Raw genomic sequence first — 24,062 nt, 5'->3', positions numbered from 1 at the left:
GAATGGAACATTTACAATAGAGTAATTCGGCGTGGTGTTTACGTCCATCACTACGCGGAGCGCCTGGCTCTGCCGTGGGGCGTCCTGCACAGAATTTACAGCGCCTTTAATCTTCGTAGTCGACTCGCAGACTTGCTGCACATGCACATACAGATCACCGTATTATATAGTGTGCGCTTTTGTTCTGCGATAAATTTCAAGAAGTTTAACACACCCCCTCCGAGGCAAAAAAGAAAAACCGCCTCACAGATCGCCGCTCCATCACGGTGCATGTTGACAACGGGGCGGTCATCTTTCTTCTGCTGTGTTGCAGGAACATCCTTCAACCTGTCGGTTATTCATTAGGCCACAGTGAAACTCCTGCCAATTCCGAAATAAATCGTACAGCTTTTATGAATTTGATTTCTCTGTTAATATTTTCATACGAATCACCCTCGTAGATACGCAACATAGTTGTCAGCCTATAATCTGTCAAAATTTCTATGTCCATAACAATACTTGTTATCGCAATTACGAAACTGCGCCCATATCCCCCTTAGCGATCTTTACTTGCCCTCATTAAAACCCCTGGATTTTCCTAAAGTAGCGTAAGCCTTTGATCTCGTCGCTGAGCTATGTGATTGGACGATAGCCTTAGCGCGCGTCTCCTGGCGTGGGCCAGGAGCAGCCAACAGGCCACGCGCAGCGCGCATGTAATTGTTCTTCGTTCGCAACAAATCAGCAAACGTCAACACATAGCTTCCACAATCGCCAAGGTAGTATACACATAGATCGGAACTTAGCGATCTGCCCTTTCTCGGTTACCGGGCTCTTCTTCGCTTGTTCACGCAAAGGGAAAACTAGGAGCGAACGCCTTTGAAAGAGACGCTGAAATAGCGGATTTTCCGCCTAATGTCGCACGGCCGCTTTATGTAACAGGCGTATCAGGTGCGCGCATTTTAAACATTTCTCATTGCCCCTCGTTACGAGGCGCAGAACAAATCAATGAGGACAAGTGGCTCTCCGCTATCAAAAGCCCCGATGCCGGGGCGCAACTATGGGCTGTCCAGAGGGCCCACGATGCGGCGGTCGGGCATGGCCTCACTGTCCCAACATGGGAGCGGCCCGCAGCGCGCTGAGTCGCGTACCTCAGGACCTTCATTAAAGTTTTGCATCCATCCATCCATCCATCCATCTGTTGGCACAAACCACGAGGTGCTGCCGACAGTTGTCGCTACTTTCAAAAGATCCAGGGCTTTTAGTCTACATGCAGTTTTTCAACCTACCGGACTTTCTGTACTCGTCAGGGATTATCGCTCTAAAGAACACGGACCAAAACTTCTGTCAATTTTCGCTATTAGCTTCAGTCAGTTATGTAGTTAATATGTGATTATAGCACGGTATCTTATGTCTATTTGTGCTTAGTAGTCTTGCTTGCTTGTCCGTCATTGTCGCAGTGGAATGAGCCAAATTTCAGGAATTCCCCTCTATACTCCCTTTATCCCACATTAAGCGACATTCCGGGCAACACAGCAGCCGATGAAGCAGCACGACAAGCACACCACTAAGATTATGCGGCTCCGCTCCGAATATCAAAGAATGAATTACGCTGCACTGTAATGAAAACGTCTTGCAAGATGTGTAGAAACACTTGGTTGGACCAGAATTCTAAGAGTTCGGACTTATACCATATTGATCCGTTTATTGAATTCAAATTTTCATTGTCATTAGACAGAACTATGGAAACCCTTATTCATCGATTAAGGCACTACCTACACAAGGCACTTCTTACACAGAATTGGCCGTGCGGAAACCCCGATGGTGATTGTGGATTTGTAGACGAAGATATATATCACCTCCTTCTAGATTGCCCACATCACGACACACCAAAATGGTGACCTAAATCAACCCTAATTAAATTAGACAGCAGACCTTTCAGTTTAAAGAAAGTTTTGTGTCCTTGGCCCAACAACGTCCTTGCAGAAAAGCGCTTTAAAAGCACCAAAGACGTTTCTTGAAGGCAGCGACATTGTTGGACGTTATTAACGATTTGATTGTTCCTTTCATTTCAGTGTATATATACATGTGTTTGTGAATTATTTGCGAAATACTATATGTGATAATGCATTTACACAATGTATGTACCACCGGCCGACTGGAGACTGTGCTATTAGGCGACAGTATCGTTTGTATTTTTGAGACTGTTATCTACATAACTGGGGACCTTGTGTATTGTATGTATTGTGTAACCTTGTGTATTGTATGTACAATGTGTTTCTTGCGTCATAGTCTTCCTGTGAAAACGTTGCGTGATAAGTCCTTGTGCTTGTGCGAAAAGGTTATTTGTTACGTAATCTTGAACGCTGATTGTTGTATGATGGAACCATTAAAGAGATATGGAGTAGCCAGCGCCTTAAATTGTGCGTCAACATCTCCTTATATCATATCAATAAAAAAAGCCTTCGAGTCCCATCAAAGCTTCGCCGTAGAGACGCCACGCTTTTGTATCGACTGTGGTCGGGCATTGCTTTTACCAAAGCCTATGCGTTCCGCATAGGGATGGCCAACACCGCAACCTGTGACCACTGCGGCCATGAAGAATCGATTGTCCGTATTTTGTGCGACTACCCGCAGACAGTCCACAGAGGAAATCTCTTTGCCACGAACTCCACCAGCTGGACGACCGACCACTATCACAAGAAGGAATTCTACACCATCGTCAGGACCTAGCGTCACAGAAGAAGGCCGTGTAAGCGCTGTTGCGCTTCTCGCGATCTACCAACTTTTCTGAACGTCTCTAACTGGAACGCCCTTTGTGCGTGTGTCTCTGTGTGTGTACTTTTTATGTTATCCTTGTCTCTCGGTCCTCTTTCTAGCCCCTATCTTCACACCCCAGTGTAGGGTAGCAAACCGGAGACTAATATCTGGTTCACCTCCATGACTTTCCTCTTCATCTCTCTCTTGTCCCGCATTTTTCACCTGAAAATTAAGTTTATGTCACGTTTCTTCTTTTCTTTTTTCAGAACTGGAAGTTTTCGCTGAAACGCGCTGTGCATATATACACGTGGTAAGTTGTGGGCAGCCCGAACATTTTTGAAGAGTTGTCGCGTGTCGCAATAGCATATCGGACAGCGACAATGACAGGTTGAGCCTCGTATTTATCTTTGCGCGATTTGGTGCACCATCTGTGCTCTACCAAGAGACACGTCACCGTGGCCAGATAAATCGGCCAGACGTGACAGCAGAATTACGAAAACTAAAACTGCGGCCTTTTCCCTAGCTTTCATTGACGTAATCTTATTGCCTTCCGCGAACGCGCTGTCGATAGGTGGCGTGCGAGCAAAAAGAGAGACTCATTTGCCGAGTGCATGTGCCGACAAGAGCAGATTTACAAGGTAAAGCTGTGCTTGACGCGGACGCATATTTTATGCGCCACAGCAGGCCAGAGGGAAGCATATTTTTATTCGTGCGCAGAGCCCTCGCCGCTAACTGTTGGCTGCACAGTGCAATTACAGCTGCTTGCAGAATTCCGGTTACACTCTCAATGCCACAAAATACTTCAAAGCTTTAAGAGCGGTAAAGACAGGCCGCTGCACTAACTACCGGACTGCGGGAACACGCAGATTTCTTAAAAACAGACAGGCAGCAACCTTGCTTTGCACCATAGGCAAAATGTTCTGATTTCTCCGGGGGGGGGGGGGGGGGGGGAGGAAGCTGGCGCCCGACCAGCTTTCCAAACCCCATGTGTGCGTGCGTGTGTACATATATATATATATATATATATATATATATATATATATATATATATATATATATATATATATATATATATATATATATATTTATATATATATTTCTTGCACTTGAAGAAACTTCGTGTGACCTCGAAGAATTGTTCACTGAAGTGAGGGCCTTATATGAAAATTTACAAGATCTCATAGTAGGAGTCAGTTCAATTTCACAGTCTGAGTCCTCTCCCACCACCAAGAATATGGCGTCTCTCGGTGGTGTAATCTTCCTTCGTGTAATTGTCGTATACTTCGCTATCACTTGTACTGCTTCGCCTTTCCGGCGAAACTGCAGCATCTCTCTGCCTTTTTTTTTTTTTTGTGAGTCCGTGTACAAGCGCTCCCGCGTATGACTGCTGTTGATTCTGATTTCGAGTGAACCCGGCTTGGCCTCATTTCGGTGACTGAGTTAATTATACAGGGTGCCCCAGCTATCACGCACCAAGACTTAAAGAGGAGTTGCGTTACTCGAAGGAAATATAGTGCATATTGTTTCCAGGGCAGTGGAGACCCGCCAGTAATTCTTTCGTTGCTGAAATTTAATTAAACAATTGCAATTAATTATCTAATTCGAGAAACACTGTCCTAATTAGCAAAGTGTCAATGAGGCATTTGTAAGCACCCCCAGGTGACATATAATTGCTGTTTTCAACGACGTACTAATTGCGTGCAATTTTTTCCGACTGCAAAACAAACCTCACAAAATATGAAAAATATAACGTGACTGAGCTCCCACCCGCATCATAAAGCAGCGCCCTCAAATACGCTGATTGAAAGCAACTGCATTGCCTGTCACAAACCCGAAGAGGCAGCGCATCACCTTGATAAAGGTACGGAAGGAGCACCAACAGCAGGTTTCGCGGTCTTGCAGCTAACTATTCCTGCCTCTCTACGTCATTCTTATTATCCGTCTCTCAAGGCCGTCTGATCACATTGATGACAAAAGCCCATTGATGACGCGACCGAAGCGCCGCTCTGACCACGCACGAAACGCGAAAAGCAATGTAATGGGCACAGCATGCTTCAAGATCACGGCTTTGCTCGCACCGCATATTTCGCGCCAGAAACTTGCTTCGGACCAAAGCCAAATTAACGTGACGGTTTTAGTTTTCGTGGGAGCGTATACGTGCTGCAAAAACAGGATCATGGCATCAAATAAAAGAGAAATAAACAGACTAGGAAGCGACCCATGTGCTCAGAAAAGGCAAAACCAATGCGTTCAATAAAGTAAACGACCACGTCTAAATAAGCCGAATTGGCAATGGGGACGCCTGCACACAAAAACAAAAGAAGAACAAAAATACATCAGATTTTAGTGTGCCCTTATTATCTATGAATTCGATTGCACCGTTGAACACCAGCTGCTGCCTAGAGTATGTGTTCGAATAGGTATCCTTCTGCAGGTACGCAGTACTGAGTCCGCTTTTTCACATCTTCAGTGGCTTTCTTCATTACTGACACTCGAAATCTACGCCGGACATCCGTTATCCTTGTCTTGAGCGAATCTGACGTCCCTCTCGATCATCACGATTTTTCACATAACGCCAAAGAAAGAAATAGAGTGGAGAGAGGTCTGGTGACCTATTCGGTCAATTTAAAGGCCCGTGCCTTCCAATCTATTGCGCATGAAAAGTCGCATCCAGCCAGTTTCGTGCTTGGATGCTGCTGTGTGCTGGTTCTCCATCTTGCTGACACCACAAAAGTGGACGACGTGACAGCGGGACTTCGCTAAGAAATTCATCCACCATTCCTTCATGGATTTCGTTCACGTAATGCTGTCCAGTGTCAGTGTGTGATCGAAGAAGATGGGACTTACAGCGCTGGCGTAAATTCCGCACCCCACATTGAATGACCACTGGTACTGGTGCCGATTGCTCTTTACCTTGTGTGCATTGTAGACACTCCAATAGTGTGCATTATGGAAATTTACCTGGGCCTTTCTGTGAAAATTGGCTTCATCTGTGCACTTGATGTTGGTCAAAAAGTCTGGTGACTCATCGGCTTTTGTGAGGATCCAATTTGAGAAATCTAGACGACTCTGCAGGTCTCTATCTGCCAAGCATTGGTGCTGGTTAAGGTGGCACGGGTCAAAGGGCGTCGTTTAGAATCCTCCAAACTGATGACTTGGAAATAGGTACCTGGGCGGCCACGTCCCATGCGGTAACATGAGGGCTTAAGGCCATAAATGCTAGAACGTAGGCTAGGACTCAAAGATGGAGTCATACGCCGCTGTTTCTTGAAGCTGCCGGTTTGTCTCAGGTTTTTCATCATTCCTGATGATAGCCGACGCGTTTGGTCTACCACCACACTTCCTTGACTGTTATATATTTGCGGCCTTCCTCTTGTTGTCATTTCCAGCTCCCAAGGCAATGATCATTTTTACCTTCTGCTCATTAGAGAAAGACATGGTGACTTGGACGAAACAAAACGTACCTTGAAACATTTCCACTGACGTTGTCAATTCATTTTTGTGGTGATAGGTCTTGTGGCCGAAAAAAGAACCATCCGTGCACTTTATCTGCGCTAAGACAACAGCTGTCACAGCGTATTTCCCACTAACGCAACACGCGACGTGTTACTTCGGCCGAGGCGCGGCAGACAAGACACTAGCTCGATCACGATGTTTCACAGCGAAGCTGTATATGACCAGCCTACTCGTCCGTCCGTCTGTCGGTTCCATGTTGAAAACTCCTCAACGCTATGCGAATGCACGAGAAAAAAAAGCGAGAGAGAGGTGCGTGGTTGGCTGCGCCAGTAGTGGCGCGGTTGCTTTTCGTCCCAGGCGATCGGGTGCGCAGCAGTTTCTCTCCGGCTCCGACACGCGTCACACGTACTCCTGAGGAGCAGTCAGCTTTCGATCAGCAACGCCGCGGCCAGAGCCGGGAACGTGCTCGTCTACGCAGTCCCGATGCTGCAGCCCGGGCACAAGAAGAGGCTCGAACAGTGCGAGCAGCAACTGCGTACCGAATATCCGGCAGCCGAACAAGCCGTTGTTTAATGAACCGTCGGGATTAACGCCGTGATAAACACTGGGGCCGCACGATTCAGCTTCTCTGGTTAACAGTCTATACAGAGTGCTTGGGCGGTGATTTTTTTTCTTTATTTCGTTCATTTCGTTCTTGCTAACTTCTTGCTAAGGGAGCACGTTCGAGGGTGCTGGTTTATGATGCGGGTGGGACCGCAGTCACATAGTAGTCGCCATATTTCGCAGCGTTTCTTTATCGGTCGTAAACAAATTAGTACGAAATTATTACGACGGTGAAAATACCGCAGTTAGATGTAACTTGGCTGTGCCTATAAATGCCTCATTGACACTTTGATAATTATGATAGTACGTCTCGAGTTAGATGATTAATTACAATTACCTAATTAATTTTCAGTAACGAAAAAGTTACTGGAAGATACTCCACTGTACTAGAAACAATATGCACTAGGTTTTCTTCGAGTAACGCATTGCTTTTTTTTCAAATCTTGGTGCATGACAGTTAACAGGGACCCCCTCTGTATATCTATGACCTCTGCATGCAAGTGACGATGTATCCATCCCTAATAAATGTTGTAATTTAGTGTTTTTTAGTGAGACGTTAGCTTTGCTTACTGGAAAGAGAAGAGATACTGACACACATATCATTTACGTGCATTTCACACGCCGTTGGCAAAAGCTCTGCCGAAGGATCACCAAAGTCTACAGGTTTCTTTCAGCGCCAAAAAAGCGCGCAATGCATTTTGAAGCGAGGTGAACATACGGCAGCATATTCATTCTATAGCCATAAGCTATCCATACCTTTAGAAATAAATGGTAATTGGCTACCTCGTTCTATATAAAGAGGTAATAAACTTTGTTCGGTGTATATGTTTAAATATATTGCCTATGTGCATGGTGTTTACAGTGGAAATTTAAAACAATGTTGTGAGAAAATACGGATGAGGCAGCCGCCGCAGGTACTTCTAGTGCGCTCGTTCTCCTATTGTCAGGATTTGCAGAAATAAAGCGAAAGTATGAACTGAAAGCCGTGCACGTCCGTGCCAACAAGCATGCAGTAAGATATTAGCCACAATATAATTTTAATTGAAAAAGTCGAGGCAAGTTAAATCTCAAATGATGTGGTTTACAAAACTCTGCCAATAACACGTGAAGTGGGGGGGGGGGAGGAGGGTAGACTTCGCATCGCCGGGGGTGGAGAACTCCGGAGGGGGCTCGGGCCCCGGAGCCCCTCCGCAGTTGGCGCCTATGCTTTGCTATATATGCAAAGAATGCGGATGCTTCTAGAGCTGAGCGACACAACCATTTTAGGAAAGTATAGGGACCAAAGGACTCCCGAAAACTTCGAAGCACATACAAGATGGCGAAGGAAGGAGTACAGTGCGTATGCACGCCGTAAATTATTGCACTTACTAAGGACGTGGAATTTTGATTACTGTCCACTTGCGCGGCCTGACTGCGGCAAAATATAAGATTTATCTTGCTTTGACGTTATTACTCCCCTCTCCCCTTTTGTGCCTTTATATTCCGTGCGCAGCACGAAACAAACGCTAGTACGTTGAAGGTCAGCATTTTTTCGTTTGTGTTTCTTACCTAATTGTCCCGTCTTTGGCATTGTTAAAGTTTCGAAATATGCCAACCAGCCCCGGTCAATTCCACAGGCAAGAAAATACGAACTATTGCTAAAAAGTAAACGCGCGAAATTTCGTCACAGCATAAACACTCGAATGCGAAAAAAAAAAAAAACAGACAAATCACATTTATTACAGACTTTATTCAACTGCAAACATACTTAGCACTTGATTCCCTCCGACTCTGGTTTGGAGTCCGTGCGTTTTTCCACAGCGAAAAGTGCATGCTGTCACGCTGGAGAAATGTTCAGCAATGGCGAGACCAGCGCGCCTTGACGTCACAGATTTCGTCACACTATACTAGGAGGAGGTAGCAAACACAGTGCAGCAACACGTGACAGACACTAGAGCTGCACTGAAGTTCGAAACAGTCGGGTGCCAAAATGGAGACCTGTTCTTAAGAAACAAGAGGTAGGAAAACTATATAAACGGTGATAAGTGTGCAATGCGGCGTGTCGCGCACACATTTCGGTGTGCAAACAACGTTTGAAAGGCTGGCGGTGAATACACAGGTGTGGTCACACATGCTTCGAAACACAGCTAGATGACGCGAAAAACCCTGCGTGAGGATGAGGCCGCGAATAGTGCAGTTGGCCGCGTGTATACTGTGCAGTTGTGATCACCAAGTATACATGCAGTACGTGGCCCTTCGCATCATTGCTTCGGCCACGACGAACCGTTAGAGCTGCATGCACGTCCGCGCATGCGTGAAAAAGGAATCGCGTCACAACTGAAACGTCTCGTATTCACAGCGCACACTTCTCTATACTGCACTGCGGTGCGCTTCAGCGTTATGGCCACGACCCCGCTAGCGCAGTGCAACAAACAAACGTTTAAGTAAGCCCGTGTAGTACATTTCGTGAAACGTGTATCGCTCGCGATCTGGATGGTCCCATGTAATAACGCTTATTTAAAGGATTGAAAAAGCGAAACATGGTAAAACTATTCGTTTTTGCCTTCTCGCATTTGTTCAATGGCACTGCCAACTAACTTTTTTGCTTTTTCCACCGATTAAGTATGACTCAAAAATTGATTGCCGCAAGTAAATACGCCAGCGTGAGAATAGGCCAGCATGAGAATATCGCCGCCTGATCGTTCTGTTCACGAATAATATTTATTTCTTTCGTCAACGCTTATATTTTGCTCGTCGGCGTGAAGTTTTACATTAAATATAGCTAGGCGCAACTGCCAGTAGTCGCTGTATAAGCACTACATCGGTTGATCGGAATCTCGTGGGGTCCGCCAACTGAGAAGTCGCAAAAACAAAACTATAATAAAAAAAAGGATAATACGAGCGACGCATCGGAGAAGAGTCAGCAAACGTCAATCATCACAATCCTCGTGGATCACCGACGGTGCACCGGGCAACGTGAACAGAATGTCTTCCGACGATCGAAGTAGCAAGATCGGCTCTCTTTAAATTTCGACGAACGTGTCATAGCTTGGTGGTGCTCTTAAGCAAATCGAGAATCTCCTGGTTGATGACGTCGGCGCAGCGGGTGAAGAGGTAATGCGTGCCCTTCTCGAAGCGAAGAGTCTTCACGGGGCCATTGCCGTTTCCTGCATCAAGAGAAGCAATGGTTTTGACACTTTCCTTTTCTGTTTTGTGGGCTTTCTTTAACACTCGGAACAAAAACCATTATGGTTAATCATGGAGTCCGACGCAATTTCTTTCGAGCCACAAAGCTTTTAATCTAATTCGGGCAGAATCATGTACGATGACTACATCGAAACCTCGGCTTCTTATTTTTTTACTCGCAGCTTCGCGAAAGAGGCTAGATACCCGATTTACCCGACCAAAACCGGGTTGACTCGTACAAGAACGCTATACGCATTACAATTCGTACATACGAACCCGCATCTTTTTCTTTCTTTTAGCTCCATCACTACACTCAGGTGGACGCTAGCTTCCCATAATAGGAACGTTCCTCCATATTGCAGAGTTGAGCAAAACTTATTTTTGTGAAGAAGTGACTCCTCGAGTTCCCAATGCAACGCAGGGGTTGCGAGAGGCGCCGTTATTGAAGGGCTTCAGACTATCATGGGTTCCTTTAACGTTTGCCCGAAGCTCGGCACATGAGCGTTTTCGCATTCCACTTCCATCGGTGGCGCGGCTACCGCAGCAGGGCATCCAACCCCAGACCTCGTGCTCAACAGCAAAATGCCTCAGGATGCCGAGCCACCGCAACGGACTCTGGATAAGCAGGAGACACACAGCACGACTTGGAGTCCGATCCGTGCAGATTACATCCCGTTACAACAGCCGGAGCTGTTGCCGGAGCCGGAACTTCGAGCTGAACATCGCGTTGAACGCATCGTGCCGTATCTCGTGCTTTAAGCACGACCTCAATAAACATGCACGTAAAAAGCCGCCGTCTACTTTCCGAGGTGGGGGCATCGATCGGCCTCGCCGATGAATTCTCTTTAAGAACACATGTTGAAGACAACAGAACTTCCGAATCCGTGGCTTCAAAGTGAGTGCGCGAGAACTTGCAAAGCGTGGCCCCACTTTCTGGCGATCCGCATACTAAACCCGACACTACAGCGTCGTTTACAGGAACTCGACGCGAGCGAATCGAGCCAGAAGTCGAGCTAACCCAGCCCGACACGGCCGCGTTTACAGGCAACTTGTCCAGCGGGTTGGGAGGTGCGTCAACCCAACCGATACAGGCGTGTTGACCGAACTCGCTACGAGATCGCATCGTCCCGGCGCGCTATGCGTTTAAGCGAACCCCGCGACGACCGGACTACGCATAAGAATATTGGATTATAGGCAAGCCAGTTTATCACGAACGAAGGTCTCCAGCGCTAAACAAGACGAGGCCAGAACGAATGACTCAAAAACAGGACCAACGCTGGTCCTGTTTCTGATTCGTCTTGCTCGCGCTGGAATCTAGAATCGCGACGTCTTTTTCTAGACTGTATCTTTTTCACAAATTCTATCATTCACCACTCCACATTTCAGCTATACCACCAGCTCATTGTCAGTCCAGCCGCATTAACCACAGCAAAGCCGTGTATCCTCTTCCGGCGCAGACTACCTCTCATCTACGATCATTTTTTGTGAAAACCGCCAGGGACTGGAACGGTCTGTCTGCCGACGTCACGCACCACTCCGACGCTCATCACTTCAAGGCTGCTCTCGAATCACTGTTTTGTTAAACTAAGCCCATTCCTCATCTAAATACCCCATCTCTGGGGCCTTTGAGGTATAATAAATAAATAAATAAATAAATAAATAAATAAATAAATAAATAATAACCTTCGACCGGATTTCGTCCCGACAAGCCGACTCAATCCGATATGATCGGGTTCATGTAAACTTAACTGAGTCCAGTGTACGTATATACTACGCACATAACAATAGAGGGCGTACCGCGCTTTTTGAGCCGTTTCTCCTGGTCGTAGTACCATGTGCTTTCCGGGGACCCGCCGAGGATGTCGACCGTCTCGAGGCTGACGGGAAGGTCGATCAGCTTGTCGTTGTCGCTGATGGCCACCAGAACTGGAAGCTTGCGGGCCGCCACCTCTTCGGCGTCCTTCTTGAACTGCGGCCCGCGCAGAGATGTGAGTAATGGGAGAGGAAAACCGAAAGCTACGACACGGCCCCGTTTCACAACGACCGTGTACTACTTCAACAGTGGGACACTGTATTGCTCTCGTGTTACTCCTTATTTGTTTCGTAAGGCATTGCTTGATCACTCTATAGGCGAGGATGAGGCACCCTGTACGGCCTATACACGAGATCCACGCAGTTCAGGGATAGATATCGTGTCACTTTAGAGAGAGCAAATTATAAATGAAAGGCAGGGAGGTTAACCAGGACAGCCCGGTTAGCTACCCTACACTGGGGAAAGGAAAAAGGGGTGGGAAAGATTAAGAGAAGAAGAGAAATTCCACTGGGGATATCGCTCGGTCACTCGGATGTCGCCTTTAATTTAGCTGTCACGAAGAGAGTTTTTTAGGATTATGTGTGCTCCTACTTTTAACCGATGATACATGTATCATCATATTGTCGCCAATTACAATTGGCGACAAGCTCCAAGAAAAAGAAAGAATGAAAACAAAATTGACTCCAATGATGTACTGCGTTTCTTAGACAAGCTAGACAAGCAACGTTCCTGTCGTGAGACAATCTAACATGAAGAAATTTTGGGCAAAACACTAATGCTAGAACTTTGTCCTACATGTCTTTCACGTTACATTATCACCGCGTTATTACCGCGTTAGTTCACCGCGTTGCGAAGCAAATAAGGGGTAATACCAGAGTAGCCACAAAGTCCAGGATACCGCGCTGTAAACTGTGTCACTTATGCGTCTAGGTGACTACCGTTGCTCGTGAGCGTAGTCTTTCAAACCAAGCAGCAAAGCAAGAATATGGCTTTCTTCACATCGCAGGGCACTTCTCAAGCGCTCGACTTATGCACGAGGGCGGTGGACCATACCTATTTGCCACCGGGCAGCAGCGAATTATGTTTGACGCATAAAGAAGTTTTGTGTGGCACGGCAAAAAAAAAAAAAAAAGTGCACGCCTGCTACCGTGGGCGTGAGAACACCTGGTACGCGTACACCGGTGTTGCGTTTCGGTCGTTGGCATACCTGCGCCTTGTCGGCATACAACATGGCCTTCATGGCAAGCAGCACGTTGTCGACGTCCCGGCGCAGCGGATGGCGCGTGGCCACCAGGAAGGCGAGGGCCATGGCGTTCACCAAGCGCTGGGTCAACGGCTGCTGGTACAGGCGGCTCAGCAGCAAGGTGAACCAGTCCGGCCGCATCACACTGCAGGCGACCAGTGAGCGAAACACGCACTATAGTCGGGAGAGGCACTCGGCGAACTTTTCAACTGTAAACTTAGTTTGTTTCAACCGCTCCCCCCTTAAAAAAAATGAAAAACGAGGGGAGAGTTCTTTTTCGGATAAAAACTGCTACGAAGAGCCCGCTTGCAATCCTCAATATGAAAAAAAAAAAGGAATGAACTAATTATTAAGGTACTACGTGCCAAAACCACGATCTCATTATGAGGCACGTTGTCGTATTTGGGGCGAATCCGTATTTAGTGTTTGATTACCTGGGGTTCTTTAACATGCACTTAAGTCTAACTACACGAGCGCACTTGCATTTCCCCAATCGAAGTGCAGCCACCTCGGCCGGGCCTTAAAAGGTAAAAAAAATACTAGTCACAGAAAAAAAAAGAAAGAAAAGAAAAACGAAAATTTAATGCCAAATGTAATAAATTATGACCATTTTTTAAGTTTATTACAAAAATATCCCACACTTTCTTCTGTACGAGCGGTGAACAGGTAGCCTTTACAAATATAGTCGCAGCTATAGAAGCACACACGAGCGGAAATATTCAGAAAGTGAGAAAATATTCGTGTAACGGCGGCAGAAATTTCGGTTGCCATGATACATTGTTTTTCTGGAGTGGCTGTCAGTGTTGCGGGTACTTCCGAAAAATCGAGCGTGTCCAAAAAATCAGGTTTTGAAAAATCGATGGATGACTGTATTTGTAATTCTTTGCAATAATTTTTGTCCTTAGCAGCACACAAATAATTTAAAAGAAACGAAATCGTGAGGTCACTTGTGTTATCACGACTATCGTAGACACGTTCTAAATGTATGGCGACAGGATCGCAAAAAGTTGGCATGCATCAAACATCTTGATCGAATAGAACTCTTCCCTGGCAGGTGGCGAGACGACAAAAATTGATTTTAATTAATCATATAAAAGATTTCACAAACGCTGACTGCTCGCCGTCGACTACGAAGGCGGAATGAGAAGTCACTCTCGAAATTAGCTTCTTAACCACAAACGTCACGCCGTATCTCTGCCACACTGTAACTCAAATGACAGAGCGGTGAATACGCTCAAAAATTGAGGATCTGGATCCAGCCGGCGGCGAGCTGTCATTTCATCCCTCAAGCCTTTCTTCATCCTTATATATATTCATTTCTTCATCAATAATATTGACATGGCTATATTGTTTTGCTTTTGCGGGTGACCGTTTTGCACCAGGCTATCACTGTTGTTTAAGGAAAAAACCAGTCACAAAAGAAAGGACAAGAAGAGAGGTTCGCACCACAACGACTGGACTATCAAGATGTGAACCTCTCTTCTTGTCCTTTGTTTTGTGACTGTTTTTTTCCTTCAAATATGTACCAACTGGCCCGAATTTCAACAATTCTGCATATCACTGTTGTGTGAGCCAGTTACCGTTCGGCGCAAGAAGCACCTCTACACTATATCCAATAATACTATAGAATTTTGTCGAGGCTCCTATAGCGAAAGAGCCTTGTCTTACTAGACTGTGCGCGCGTCGCGAATGCTCTTGTAAATAATCGAATGCAGGTGAGCACTAACGATTGCTCAGGAGTGAAGGATGAGTCATGTATAAATAGCGGGCGCAGTTGATGCGTGCGGTCAGACTTCGAGGAACGAAGAGTGTGCTCGCCACTGTTGTGGTTCGACAATTAGTGTTTGCGTCTACGCCCTCCCTCGCCCCTTTGAAAAACTAAAGAAATCTTAATTCACGTTTTACTCGACTTCATTGACTGCACGTCAACTTCACTTGCAGTTACGGCATTTAGTGGAACTTAGACCGGCTTAATTGAAGGATGATAGCCAAAAATCAGACGTCCAGAACAAAATTCTCGTCGAATGCAAGCTGACGGGGGAAAGCGAAGACACTGACCAAAATGGCAATGATTTTAATCTTTCCACGTGAAGGTGGTCGCAAGACATTTGCGCGACTGCATGGTACCCGGAAAACTCTCTCATGCCAGCGCGTCACTCGTCATCGAGGGCTTCACGTACATTGTAACGTCAGAGGCGCGGGCTGTGTGAAAGTTACAGGATAAACTGGGGCGGAATTCACAAAGCTTCTCGTTCGTAAGTGCTCTTTGCTATTCGTCGGCAGCCTTCGCTAATATTTCTTGTTTCTGGCACTTCTAAGCTATATCGGCCTGAATTCGGGTAAATGCGTTATAATTCGAAGTCACAACAAAGTCCATTCGTCTGGTAAGGGTTTTCATCGAACGAGACCGAAATCTGGTGTCCGGGTCGAGTCATGCTCACTTGATCTGGCTGTAGCCTGCCGGTGCGAGGAGTGTCAAGCTCTTGACCTTGAGGCCGTCCTCCCTGCAGATGAGCCGCATGGCCGGGTAGGCGCCGCTGCTGTGAGCGACCAACATGTCGCACCTGCCGACACACGAGGTGGGAATCAACATACGCTGGTTGCATAGCAACAACGAGTAAATGCAAGGAGGTATTGGCTTAAGTACGCACGCACCAGGCCCTCTACGGCAGGAAACACGTATATTGCGTTGGTCAAGTCCTTGTTGGTGCACCGATATTTACTAAGTGACACAACGCCGTTGCTTACAAGACATCGCCAAGTGAAGCTCTATAATGCCTACCTGAGTCGTAATCATCGATGGTACGCTAATTAGGGCTTTGCTGGCTGGTCGGATCGTATTGCACAGCGCGATGAGAATCTTAGTCGCGCTAAGACTTGGCGATATCAGCGCCCGCGATCGAGTTAATGACGGAGGACGTAGAGGGCCAAAGTAGAACGGATGGCTAGTTTCTGTCGCAGGTGGGAAACTCGCGGCATTAGGTAGGTAGGAAACTCGCGGCATTATATCTGCAGACAAAGAGTCAGGGTGGTTTTCGAAGGAAGCGTTCTGCCACTAACCACGATGCTGCGAGAGCTCCGATTCTGTCAATACGCCCCAATAAACGGGTGTACACGCTCCTGATAGTTATACCAAGGAGCGTGTACTTGGCTATTGGATGCAGTTGCAAAGTGTGCCTGTCGCCGCCTTCTCAGTGCTTTCGAGCAGGCGCTCAAAGCAGTTCGGAGGGCATTATGACTGTACTCCCAGGAAGCTCTCGTTACAAATGTCTACAAACCTGCAGTACATGTATGCACTAACTCAACTGTCTACTGAAAAAAAAAAAAAAATGAACGATAGGCAGCGTTTACTTTTAAGTGACGTTCACTTCAGCAGGTTACAACCGTATGATGCAGGAAAAGCATATAGGAAAGTTAATACCATGTTTAGTTGAAACATGGAAATAATAACGAAAAGGGGAATGAAAGTGGACTAAGAGACACCTTGTCGCAGGTAGGAGTCGACCCCAAATCTCCCGCATTACGTGTACGGTGCTAGGGTATACCGCAGGCTTATTGACCAATCGCATGCTTTCAAGTTCACATATAATAGGTGACGCCTGCGGTTGAATGAACGTTCAACTTCCAGGGCTGATCCTGTACCCATACGCAAATACCCAATAAAGCTGACGGGCGTAGCGATAAAAAGCAGCACCGCGTAATGCTGAAAATATGGGCGCGACTCGCATCTAAGGAAATTTTTTTCTCCGCTTTTTTTTCCTTATCTCTACGTTTTATTTAGGAACAACAGTTAATTTTCCCTACGTTTTCCCTGGCTTCATTGTCTGTTTAGTAACAGGACCCTCGGTTCCTCCCAGTGTTCTCGTTCATCGCTCTAACAGGCAGTTTCAGAACTTTCCTGCTGTCGTGTGCTCGGTTGACGAAGGTCATATCTAATTACCAAAGAACTGTAAAGGTCGACACAAATACTTTTCAGTAAAGGTTGTCGCCACTAATCAATTTGTCCTCCTCCTGCCGAAGAAATGCTGAGCGAGCTCTACTATGTAGTGCAACCCCGAGTTAATGCTCGCCTCGAGCGTGTTGCTTAATTGTGCGCTTCGATGACAGACACGCATACATAGGCAGGGAAGAGCCGTCAGTCAACTCACTCCGTGACACCGACGGCCCTGAGGAAATCGAGGGCGAGGTCGGTCTTCTCCGCGCTCGAATGCCACCAGCACCCGGACTGGCGGCTGAAGGCCAGGTCTGCGAAAACGGTCGAGTAAATTATATACTCTATGCTTATACGTATATACTCTATACTTGCACACAAATGCACGCGATACACAGGAGAGATGCAGGAGAATAAAAGGACGCGAAGAAAAGTGTTTCGGCCTTCCTTTATCATTTTGTTTTCCTTTTTTTTACCTTGAGCAGTACGTACAGCAGCTGTTTCGCCCGGTTTCCAGAGGGCACCGCCATTCGGGCTGCTGCGAATCAAGCCGAGAAAAACTCGCGCAACTTGTGCGCGAGCTGACGGACTCCTCATTCACTGCGAGGTGAAACGCCAGCGAACCGTTTTCGAAGAGCCACGACAGCGTGTACGAATAATCATCGCAAGTATTAGCGGCGAACAAGTGCCCGGTGACCACGTTTTGATATGAGGACTTCGCCGAGACGACAGCATTCAACTCAGGTGAACTGAAGGTTGTTCGAGTAGCGGTTATCCGTAAGGCTAGTACCATAAATAATAATAATAATAATAATAATAATAATAATAATAATAATAATAATAATAATAATAATAATAATAATAAATCTATACGCTTATGTCTGTACTCCGTTTTATTGAGTTAGCAATTATATGGACACTTCAGGCGCATTTCTGCCGTCGGCCTCACCGTGATGTTCATTGTAAGGTTAAAGGGCCAGAAACATCGTCCGCGCGCGCCGTATGTAGTATGTGAGAGTGAAAACGGGCGACGATGAGCAGGTGATGGTGGCTCAATCTCGCACGCGCAAGGGAGGAAAGCGGGGAGGAAGCGCGCCGTCCGTCCGTCGCAGCCAAGGCACACAGGGGAGAGGAGGAAGGGAACGTTTTACTCCAGCGGCTGCGGCGTATGGCGCGGTCGTGCGGGCCCAATCTTGAAAGCGATCTGCGATGGGGACACACTCCGGGAGTCTAGGCGCACCGACGGCCGATAGCTTCGTGTGCGCTGTGTTCTCGCCACGTAGTTCTCGTTGAAGAGACAGGCAGCACGATGACAATTCGCTCGCTCCTGCTGCCGCGCTTCCTTACTCCAGCGTTTTAACAGCGAGTTTCCGCGGTCATCGAGTGAGACGTGTTCATGTTTGCTTGTGCGCGCGTGACACCACGCTTAATTTAGATAGTAAGCGAATGTTTAAAAGTTTATAAGGCCGATAGAACTACTATCCTTACTTCGTATAGCTGTCTACCCATTTGCTATCGCAATCGATGCTTCGTCTTTCCGGCGGAACTGCGACATTTTTTGGGAAGATTGTTGAACATGTCATAAATAATAGGCTCGGACAATGCTTGACGCAAAACAATATTATTCCGAAACAACAGTTTGCATTCCAGAAAAATGAGAGACTCTGCCTTATCAGATATAAGAGATAATTCAGATCATATAAAACAAATTGCTAACTATAGGTACATTCCTTGACTTAAAAAACAAAACCTTCCATTCCGTCAGCTGTGATTTATTAACATACTTCAAAACATGCAATTTTATTCGCAACAGAAACTCTCGCGAGAAAAAGTTGATGAAGGTCGGGTACATTCTATGTTACTATCAAAGCTGATTATGCCAAATGTTTTAATGATTAAATAAATAAATGAATAAATAAATAAATAAATAAATAATAGACATTCTACGGAACGGCCTTGGGCATCTTCTTGCCACTGGAGAAATATTCATCGCAAACATGAGCGTGTGCCACGGTTGTTTAACATTAAGCTCCTAGAAATGAGGCGAAGATATCGTGATTACATATTTTCGTCCAAATGAGTTCAATTTCACGTCTCCTGCCCACGGTTGCTATCGGCTGCATAGCGTTTTCTGTGCTTCGCCCAACCTTGCGCAATCCTAATGTCTTCTACGTGAAGCGACCGTCTGCTTATAGCTGTAACGCGTGTTTAACTCGCACGTGTGCTTTTTGACTAATTTCTGCCTTGGTTCTCAATTAAGTTTCTTTTTTTTTCTTTTTTTCTACGCTACCCTGCGCTGTTAAGATTTCGTTTTTGGTTTCCTATTATCCCTCTTTGTGAATCTACAAGTGTAAATTACCAGGGCTTATAGCTACTGATGGGCACTTCGGAAAAAAAATTAAATGAATTGAATGACGATATACGAGCTTCGTGTTCGGCGCTTGTGGACTGTAGTAGACATAAATGCGCGCTCTCGTGTTTCGCCACTCCTTGCCAGTGGTTCGAGGTGGGCACACGCGCACCTGCGAAATTCTTTGCAAAGTGTGGTGTCGCGGATTGGTCAGTTGCGGTTTCAAAGTGGTTCTTCCGCAGGGTGGCATTGTGGCGATTGCGTAATTTCAACGTATCGTCATCGAGTGCTACCGAGTATAATAAAGTGTCGCCAATAAATGTTTATACATGGCTTCCGAGATTAACCAGCACGCGCGCAACCAGGTCTCGGAGACCGTGGTCTATTGTAAAAGCTCCGGGCGCATTCTACGTTCGCCGGGCCGGCGTCACCACCACCCGCGCCCGCGACACGACAGAAAGCACTAGTTGAGCGCACACAGGAAAACCCTAATCTTATATGGCAGCCTAAGCTCGGGCCTACCCCTGACTTGAGGTTTATTCGATTCAGCCAAGTTTGTCTACACCTCATGCACCTATTAACGGTGCACTACACTAGGGTGTACTAACTACACCTAGGACTTCGCTTCCCCAAGGTGCAGCCGTGCACTCTACGCCCCGTGCTCGATTGAACGGTGTGCAAGGCAAGGTGCACCCTTGAACATTGCAGTGAGTGGGTGCAGCCCGGGCACACTACAACTGGCACCCCCTGCACCTTTCCGTTTGCGGTGCCGTGTACCTTTTCTGAATCGAACAAACCTTTTTTCATCTCGAAGCAGAAGGAACACACAGAGCTGCAACGTTGACACCGCATAACTAGAAGGAAATTTCTCGCATTTACAGCATCCACTGAGCTTTCAGTGCGAAGCGAAGCGCAGACGACGCACCTGGCCACGCCGGCGCAACGACGTCGACGCCCTGCCGGTCCAGGAAGGGGATCAGGTGCACGAAGTCCCTGTAGCTCCCTGGCGCGCCGGTCAGGATGACGACGACGGGCCTACGGCTGGGCCTGCCTGCGGTCTGGGCGGCCGGCGTCGGCCCGGCGCGCTCCGAGCGGTCCAGGCCCGTGTGCACGTAGGAGACCGGAACCGGAAGACCGTTGGTGGGCGCGCTGGAGTAGCCGCGACGAGTGCCCCGCCACGACTGCAAGAGAACAACGGGGAGAAGATGCACCCAACGAGCGCCGCCTCGCGTGGAAGTAGGGCTGCAGCAGCAGCGGACAATGAGTAAGCTCAATCATGGCACGTACCCACAAGGAGGGTGATATGTCGTCAGAAGACGACAACGACGAAGTGCGCGTGCGAAGGCGCTGGCGGCTTTTGGCACGAGCGCGCCTCGCGGAACGAACGTCTCGCCACTGCTGGCTCCCACGCCGGAAGCAGTGTCTGCTACTGTGTGCCTGTTTCCTTGACTTAATAAATCGTCGGCAGCCAACCACGGCTGTTTTACCGACGTAACAGAGGGATAGGCCAAGGATGGGTAGGCCATTTCTAAAGTGGAATGACACAACTCACTGCGGGGAATACGTCAACAACCGGGCGGTAGTAGGGAGAGAGAGAGAAATAAACTTTATTGCTAGACCAGGCTTCTTGAGCCCAAAGGTGGGTGGCCTCCTCAGTCCAGGTAGCCATGGCTCGCTACCGCCGCCCGAGCCCTGTTCACTAGTAGTAGGGGACCAAAAAATATATATCAAAGATGCTAAATGACGATACTCTTCCACGAAGCTAAACCTAAAGGTATAGATTACCGTAAAAGCCCGCGGAGTAGACGAACCTGAATATGTTACGAGGGGGCAACTGCTGTTGTTCAGCCTCGGATACATACACACTAGGGGGACTGGACCAAGAATCATATCGGTGGGATGAACGAAACAAAAAAAGTATACAACAAAAAAGCAAACGATAACGAGGCAGCGAAGTTGAAAATTAATAAGTCAGAAACTTATCTGCGCTAAATATGACCAAAAGCGTATAAACCAGTGAAAAGCTCGGGTAAGCCGCATACGGTGGTCAAACTTACAAGAACCTAAAACGAGAATCTAGAAGAAACGCAGCCTCGTGAGGGATACTTCGGCTAGATGTGTGGAAAAATTTACCGCGCCCTGGGAACCGCGCCCCGTAAACGTTAGCGAATGATGAGTCCGACAACGCTTGCATACGACCACACGCCTGTATAGAAAAACGAGGTATAAACGACGAAACGCCTGGGTAGGTGGCGCCTGCGCAGTGAACCATTTGCTTCCGTGTACTTGTAAGCGAGTGGGCAGCCATTGCAAATACACGGGAGGCCGTGGTTGATGTCATGGGGCGTAACCACGCGCCAGCGGGCACATATTCAGACAACAGGCCGTCGGGACGTTGGCGGCATCTGGTTGGAGGCCATAGCCGAGTGCCGCTATTGTCAGAGAATGTCGTAGACAAGGCAGGCTCTGTGTGCACAGCTTTACGACAGCGATGAAAGCCCGATGAGGGCGAGGGGCCAGCGTATGTAGCGGAAGCAGGGTAGAGGTTAGCTATAGCGGTAAAACATGTGCTGGAAAAACATGCATGCGAAAGCGCAGTTCCAACTGAGCTTTCGCATGCAACTTCTTCGTGTATACAACACGCGACAAATAGTTGCGTTTCATCCAACGTGCTTAGTACGGCAAAAATAAAGAGCAAAAAACACGCTCGAAAAGCTATAAGGTTAAAGGAATAAAAACTGAAAGACTAATCAGTGTGTCTATTACGCTGGCACTGTAAGATTTCCTTCCTTTCTTTCTTCAGGTTTCTCCCTGATTTTTCATTAAAATTTGCTGACACACTATTTTCACCAACTGCTGCCAGTAAGCTGTCAATCAGTTGGACTGCACTTTAACATTTGATTGAATCCCGTCTCTCATGATATTCCAACCACCCGCGGCAAGGCTCACACTCACAAAAGCAGCAAAAACAGACGCCATTATTTGAGGATTGCGTAGGTTCAGTTGAAAACTTCACTGCCTTCCGGCATACGGTCACCATAACTATACTGAGGTACCAGTTTCCTCGAGTTAAAGCAACCGGGGTAAATATTTCGTCTTGTATTGCTTCAATTTCTCAAAACAGGCAAATTCCCTGAAAATTCCACGTTTTCGAAAACACCCTGCTAATAGGACACATACTTATGTCTCGACTTTCACGGAGGACGCTGTGTTCACAACGTGGTTCTTGGGTGCTTTATTTCTTTTTTTTTACAGTAGGCTGATTTTTATCGCATAAGTCCTTACCTTAGTTGATTAGCTTTCCTAGTGACGGATGCATTTCTTTTACTGTGACAAGTTCATCCTCAGCTTTTGTCCAACCCTTAGCTTAAAGGTGCAAATGAGAACGACTGCTCAGGCATATTTACACGCAAGGAGACTGTCATTCACGCAGGACCAGTTTCAACATCTCGCAGTGGCGCACGCCAGCAGTCTGCCCAGGAAAACTGCCAGCCTCCTTCAGCTTCATTTTAGCTATCCAGCGTTTCTTTTCCTATATTCAGCTTTGCCTAGCTTCGTTTACCTGGTGGAACCTAGTGAAGCTTACAGGTTGGTACGGATGCCTTATCACCAAATTGTACACAAAGAACACGCGGTGCCCATACGGTATATACATACAAATGAATTTTTATTAAGTGGCACCCATGACAATGTTTCGCGTATTCAAGACAATCGGGTCAGCGATACCCTGGCTAGTCGACATATGGAGACAAAAGGAATGTCTTAAATCAAGGGAGTTCAGCCTTTCGTTGTATCCGGTATTGCCCTCTCTGTGTTCCGTGGTCGTGATTTTTTTTTTCCAGAACAAAAATTCAGAAACATTTTGCTTCTTTGATGGCGTCTTGTGTTCCGTGTTTCCTGCGCGCCATTCGCTAATGAAGCATTTGTTCATTTAATTATTAGTTTACATTGGCGCTTCGCACTGGATGGATATCTCGACAGCCCACTGGCACGACGCTGTCATGAGCTACTATTTTCACCTGAGTGTGTGTAAAGCTGCCGGGCACAATGTTTGGTTCAAATGCGTTTAGCAGTTAATTTTAATGTGATCATTTCTTTACACAAAACTATTCTGTGTACTTTTATTTTAATATGCATTATTGCTGGAAATGATGTTCCGTACGTTTACTTCATTATATGCTTGCACTCTTGTATGGTTTATAGTGCAACGCAGCTATGACAATTCAGCTTTTGGCAGACACTGAATTAAACCAAGCAATTACATTCCCGGGTATTACGCGATAAAAATAACGATGTGATTATAAGGCGCGTCATAGTGGGAGACTCTAGATTAATTTGGAACATCTGAGATTCTTTAACATGCGCCCAATGCACGCTACACCGGCGCCTTTACATTTCACCGCCATCGAAATGCGGCCGCCGCGACCGGGATTTAATCCGGCGCTTTCGGGCTTAGCCGCGAAACTCTGAAGCAGAGTCCTTCCATAAGTCCTCTGGCCGAGGCCACTACGCCACCACGGCGGGTAAACAACAACGCGGCTGATAGCGTCCGCTGAATTCAGCCAGGCTACGGAACTTAAGGGCTGTAGTATACTCAAGTTCCACTCAACTTCCGCGCCGGTGACTTCTGGGCTAGCCGGTACAAATAATCGCGAGGGTGACAACGCAAAGCAACGCTGCTGGACATAAAGGCCAGAGCCATGCAAGACTGCTTGGCATACGTAATATGCGGAAGTGGCCGCACTTTCGCCTCGCTCTGGTTGTC

General features: G+C 47.0%; 1 protein-coding gene across 1 annotated transcript in view; it reads right to left on the bottom strand.

Moving 5' to 3' along the window:
• Positions 1-8,504: 8,504 nt before the first annotated feature.
• LOC126536695 (uncharacterized) overlaps positions 8,505-24,062 on the bottom strand; it is a 56,475-nt gene continuing 40,917 nt past the window's right edge. The window contains exons 3-8 of the mRNA XM_055073845.2: positions 20,223-20,478; positions 17,165-17,261; positions 15,458-15,580; positions 12,981-13,161; positions 11,758-11,929; positions 8,505-9,941 (exon numbers count right to left, since the gene is read on the bottom strand). Coding sequence (XP_054929820.1) covers positions 9,817-9,941; positions 11,758-11,929; positions 12,981-13,161; positions 15,458-15,580; positions 17,165-17,261; positions 20,223-20,478 — 954 coding nt within the window. The 3' untranslated portion in view covers positions 8,505-9,816. The remainder of the gene's footprint in view (positions 9,942-11,757; positions 11,930-12,980; positions 13,162-15,457; positions 15,581-17,164; positions 17,262-20,222; positions 20,479-24,062) is intronic.

Source organism: Dermacentor andersoni, chromosome 4 (genome assembly GCF_023375885.2).
Source record: "Dermacentor andersoni chromosome 4, qqDerAnde1_hic_scaffold, whole genome shotgun sequence".
In the NCBI taxonomy this organism is placed as follows: Eukaryota; Metazoa; Arthropoda; class Arachnida; order Ixodida; family Ixodidae; genus Dermacentor; species Dermacentor andersoni.
Note: the sequence above shows the minus strand (reverse complement) of the source record. Positions and strands in the feature narration are given on the sequence as shown.